A 2,500-nucleotide genomic window follows, 5' to 3' on the forward strand; every position below is an offset into this window, starting at 1 on the left:
TTTGATTTCGATGGGAGATGTTTGATATGAGTCTGGAAGGAGAGTTTGCAGTCTAGCCAGACACCTAGGTACTTATAGACGTCCACATATTCTAGGTCGGAACCATCCAGGGTGGTGATGCTAGTCGGGCGATGCAGGTGCAGGCAGCGACCGGTTGAAAAGCATGCATTTGGTTTTACTAGCGTTTAAGAGCAGTTGGAGGCCACGGAAGGAGTGTTGTATGGCATTGAAGCTTGTTTGGAGGTTAGATAGCACAGTGTCCAAAGACGGGCCGAAAGTATATTGAATGGTGTCGTCTGCGTAGAGGTGGATCAGGGAATCGCCTGCAGCAAGAGCAACATCATTGATATACACAGAGAAAAGAGTCGGCCCGAGAATTGAACCCTGTGGCACCCCCATAGAGACTGCCAGAGGACCGGACAGCAATGCCCTCCCGATTTGACACACTGAACATCTGTCTGCAAAGTAATTGGTGAACCAGGCAAGGCAGTCATCCGAAAAACCGAGGCTACTGAGTCTGCCGATAAGAATATGGTGATTGACAGAGTCGAAAGCCTTGGCAAGGTCGATGAAGACGGCTGCACAGTACTGTCTTTTATCGATGGCGGTTATGATATCGTTTAGTACCTTGAGTGTGGCTGAGGTGCACCCATGACCGGCTCGGAAACCAGATTGCATAGCGGAGAAGGTACGGTGGGATTCGAGATGGTCAGTGACCTGTTTGTTGACTTGGCTTTCGAAGACCTTAGATAGGCAGGGCAGGATGGATATAGGTCTGTAACAGTTTGGGTCCAGGGTGTCTCCCCCTTTGAAGAGGGGGATGACTGCGGCAGCTTTCCAATCCTTGGGGATCACAGACGAGATGAAAGAGAGGTTGAACAGGCTGGTAATAGGGGTTGCGACAATGGTGGCAGATAGTTTCAGAAATAGAGGGTCCAGATTGTCAAGCCCAGCTGATTTGTACGGGTCCAGGTTTTGCAGCTCTTTCAGAACATCTGCTATCTGGATTTGGGTAAAGGAGAACCTGGAGAGGCTTGGGCGAGGAGCTGCGGGGGGGGGCGGAGCTGTTGGCCGAGGTTGAAGTAGCCAGGCGGAAGGCATGGCCAGCCGTTGAGAAATGCTTATTGAAGTTTTCGATAATCATGGATTTATCAGTGGTGACCGTGTTACCTAGCCTCAGTGCAGTGGGCAGCTGGGAGGAGGTGCTTTTGTTCTCCATGGACTTCACAGTGTCCCAGAACTTTTTGGAGTTGGAGCTACAGGATGCAACTTCTGCCTGAAGAAGCTGGCCTTAGCTTTCCTGACTGACTGCGTGTATTGTTGGTTCCGGACTTCCCTGAACAGTTGCATATCACGGGGACTATTCGATGCTATTGCAGTCCGCCACAGGATGTTTTTGTGCTGGTCGAGGGCAGTCAGGTCTGGGGTGAACCAAGGGCTGTATCTGTTCTTAGTTCTGCATTTTTTGAACGGAGCATGCTTATCTAAAATGGTGAGGAAGTTACTTTTAAAGAATGACCAGGCATCCTCAACTGACGGGATGAGGTCAATGTCCTTCCAGGATACCCGGGCCAGGTCGATTAGAAAGGCCTGCTCACAGAAGTGTTTTAGGGAGCGTTTGACAGTGATGAGGGGTGGTCGTTTGACTGCGGCTCCGTAGCGGATACAGGCAATGAGGCAGTGATCGCTGAGATCCTGGTTGAAGACAGCGGAGGTGTATTTGGTAGTAATGGCAGCAGTAGGGTAGCAGTCGAGTAGTAGTAGTAGTAGTAGTAGTAGTAGTAGTGGCAGCAGCAGTAGGAGTAGCAGTAGAAGTAGTAGTAGCGGTAGCAGTCAGTATTAGTAGCAGTACTACGTAAAACACTGCCACATTTTCAGTTCTTACCCTGGATCAGTGGTACAATCTCCTTTTCTGAATTTGATTGGCTGCTCCATAGATGAGTCACTCTTCATGGACACACAGCTGGGTACAGGTGAGTCTTGTCTCTTCTGCCGGACCCTGGCAAACGTACAGGGATTTTTTTCTCAGTTTAAAATAAGAGGAATCCACCTAGTAGTAGTAGTAGTAGCAGTAGCAGTAAAAGTAGTAGTAGTAGTAGTAGCAGTAGCAGTAAAAGTAGTAGTAGTAGTAGTATTAGTAGTCACAGTGGTGGTGGTAGTGGTAGTAGTAATAGTAGTGGTATTAGTGGTAGTGGTAGTAGTAATTGTAGTGGTAGAACAAGTGGTAGTAGTAGTAGTAGTGGTAATAGTAGTAGCAGTAGTATTAGTAATAGTAGTAGCAGCATTAGCAGTAGTCGTAGTAGTAGCAGCATTAGTAGTAGTAGTAGTAGTAGCAGCAGTAGCAATGATAGTAGCAGCAGTAGTAGTAGCAATAGTAGTAGTAGTGGTAGTAGTAGTAGTAGTAAATAGTATTAGTTGAAGTAATATTGCTGGAAATTAATTGCCAGACAATGTGTTAGGTTTGGCTTCTTAAGCCAATTGTGGCTAACCAGAGGTGGGA

At 47.5% G+C, this 2,500-nt stretch overlaps 1 protein-coding gene across 4 annotated transcripts in view; it reads right to left on the reverse strand.

Moving 5' to 3' along the window:
* The window catches only part of LOC116365963 (NACHT, LRR and PYD domains-containing protein 12-like), a 67,917-nt gene that overhangs the window by 46,510 nt on the left and 18,907 nt on the right, over nucleotides 1–2,500 (reverse strand). For all 4 annotated transcript variants that reach the window (XM_031818269.1, XM_031818270.1, XM_031818272.1 and 1 more), the window contains exon 7: nucleotides 1,886–1,999. In XM_031818269.1, the coding sequence (XP_031674129.1) occupies nucleotides 1,886–1,999 (114 nt within the window). The remainder of the gene's footprint in view (nucleotides 1–1,885; nucleotides 2,000–2,500) is intronic.

This window comes from Oncorhynchus kisutch, unplaced genomic scaffold (genome assembly GCF_002021735.2).
Source record: "Oncorhynchus kisutch isolate 150728-3 unplaced genomic scaffold, Okis_V2 scaffold1321, whole genome shotgun sequence".
Lineage (NCBI taxonomy): Eukaryota > Metazoa > Chordata > Actinopteri > Salmoniformes > Salmonidae > Oncorhynchus > Oncorhynchus kisutch.